Raw genomic sequence first — 1,995 nt, forward strand, 5'->3', positions numbered from 1 at the left:
ATTAGCCATAGCTGTAGTAATGTTAGCTGTAGCATAATTAGCTTCAGATGTAGTAATGTTAGCTGTAGCATAATTAGCCATAGCTGTAGTAATGTTAGCTGTAGCATAATTAGCTTCAGGTGTAGTAATGTTAGCTGTGGTGCAATTAGCTTTAGCTACAGTAATGTTAGCTGTGATGTAATTAGCTTTAGCTGTAATAATGTTAGCTGTAGCATAATTAGCCATAGCTGTAGTAATGTTAGCTGTAGCATAATTAGCTTCAGATGTAGTAATGTTAGCTGTAGCATAATTAGCCATAGCTGTAGTAATGTTAGCTGTAGCATAATTAGCTTCAGGTGTAGTAATGTTAGCTGTGATGTAATTAGCTTTAGCTCTAGTAATGTTAGCTGTGATGTAATTAGCTTTAGCTCTAGTAATGTTAGCTGTAGCATAATTGGCTTCAGGTGTAGTAATGCTAGCAGACACGTAAATTAGCCTTAGCTGTCTTGTTAGTATTAGCAAGAATGTGAGGAACATTTTCAAAAAAGAAAAATGTTTTAGGCATTTAAATAAAGTAAATTGAGTATTAGTATGTATTTGTATTCAGAATATTTTTGCAAATAAAAGTAAATAAGTGCCAGCAGCAGCTACGAACAGCTAAAACAGCAGTTAAATAGTCAGATCCAGACAGAACTACAGTGAGAATGTGGTGAACCTCCAGACTAACCGTTTTGCTGTCCTCGTTGGTGCTGGTGGGGTCTTTTGTCTGGTAGTTGGGGCCAGGAAGAGCTGGGAAGTCCTCGTTATGGATGGAGAAGTCCTGCGTCTGCTCACTGGATGGCTTGGTTACCATGCCGACTGGAGAGGAGCAGTGAAGATGTAAACAAACATGAAGTGTGCGGCTGTTACAGAACACACTGCTGGTTGTGTTACCGTAAGGCGCCCGGCCGGCCAGCGGGTTGTGCTGCGGCGCCGCGTTGGAACCGTCCCTCCGGCTCCGGTCGGCTAACGCCGGGAAGTCGGACAGATCCAAACCCGTCACGTTCTCGCTGCCGTCTGGAAACAGGAAACAGGAAACAGGAGGTCAGAGTGTAACAACAGTTGTGCTTCAGTTGTGAGTCTGAAAGACTCACCTGTGCCGTTAAAGATGTTGCTGGATAACGAGCTGTTCATGTTGAAGCCTGGATTCCTGCTCAGGGAAAACAGAAACAAAATAACAAAACACAGGAAATAAAAACAACATTAGGTTCCCACAACAACACAACGTAAACAACAACACAACAACACAAGGTAAACAGTTTGTACTTCACCTGTTAAAGGAGAACGGCTGCCTCGTCGGCTGTTTTGGCATCCCGATGATGCTTGGAGACGACCGGCTGGGACTCCCCATGGTGCCGCTCCTTCCTCCTCCACCTCCACCTCCTCTCTCTCCTCCTCCTCCTCCTAACCCGCCCGTCTGACCCGTTGGACCGCCCACCTGCTGGTTGTGGTTCAGGACGCTCCGGCTGCTCATAGGCAGGATCCCCCTGCAGGGAGAGGAAGGAAGCTGAAACAAGCTGCCACAGACAGGAAGTGGAGCGTCATATCTCCTAGGAGAGGTACAACAGACAGGAAGTGGAGTGTCATATCTCCTAGGAGAGGTACAACAGACAGGAAGTGGAGTGTCATACCTCCTAGGAGAGGTACAACAGACAGGAAGTGGAGTGTCATACCTCCTAGGAGAGGTACAACAGACAGGAAGTGGAGTGTCATACCTCCTAGGAGAGGTACAACAGACAGGAAGTGGAGTGTCATACCTCCTAGGAGAGGTACAACAGACAGGAAGTGGAGTGTCATACCTCCTAGGAGAGGTACAACAGACAGGAAGTGGAGTGTCATACCTCCTAGGAGAGGTACAACAGACAGGAAGTGGAGTGTCATACCTCCTAGGAGAGGTACAACAGACAGGAAGTGGAGTGTCATACCTCCTAGGAGAGGTACAACAGACAGGAAGTGGAGTGTCATACCTCCTAGGAG

At 46.5% G+C, this 1,995-nt stretch overlaps 1 protein-coding gene across 1 annotated transcript in view; it reads right to left on the minus strand.

Annotated features, from left to right (window-relative positions):
- LOC106534944 (CCR4-NOT transcription complex subunit 2) overlaps positions 1-1,505 on the minus strand; it is a gene marked incomplete at its 5' end in the record, with an annotated part of 5,583 nt that extends 4,078 nt beyond the window's left edge. Inside the window, 4 exon segments of the mRNA XM_014031765.1 lie at positions 707-837; positions 913-1,035; positions 1,113-1,168; positions 1,290-1,505. Of these exon segments, the coding sequence (XP_013887219.1) occupies positions 707-837; positions 913-1,035; positions 1,113-1,168; positions 1,290-1,505 (526 nt within the window).
- Positions 1,506-1,995: the final 490 nt, after the last annotated feature.

Source organism: Austrofundulus limnaeus, unplaced genomic scaffold, assembly GCF_001266775.1.
Source record: "Austrofundulus limnaeus strain Quisiro unplaced genomic scaffold, Austrofundulus_limnaeus-1.0 Scaffold1311, whole genome shotgun sequence".
Taxonomy (NCBI): domain Eukaryota; kingdom Metazoa; phylum Chordata; class Actinopteri; order Cyprinodontiformes; family Rivulidae; genus Austrofundulus; species Austrofundulus limnaeus.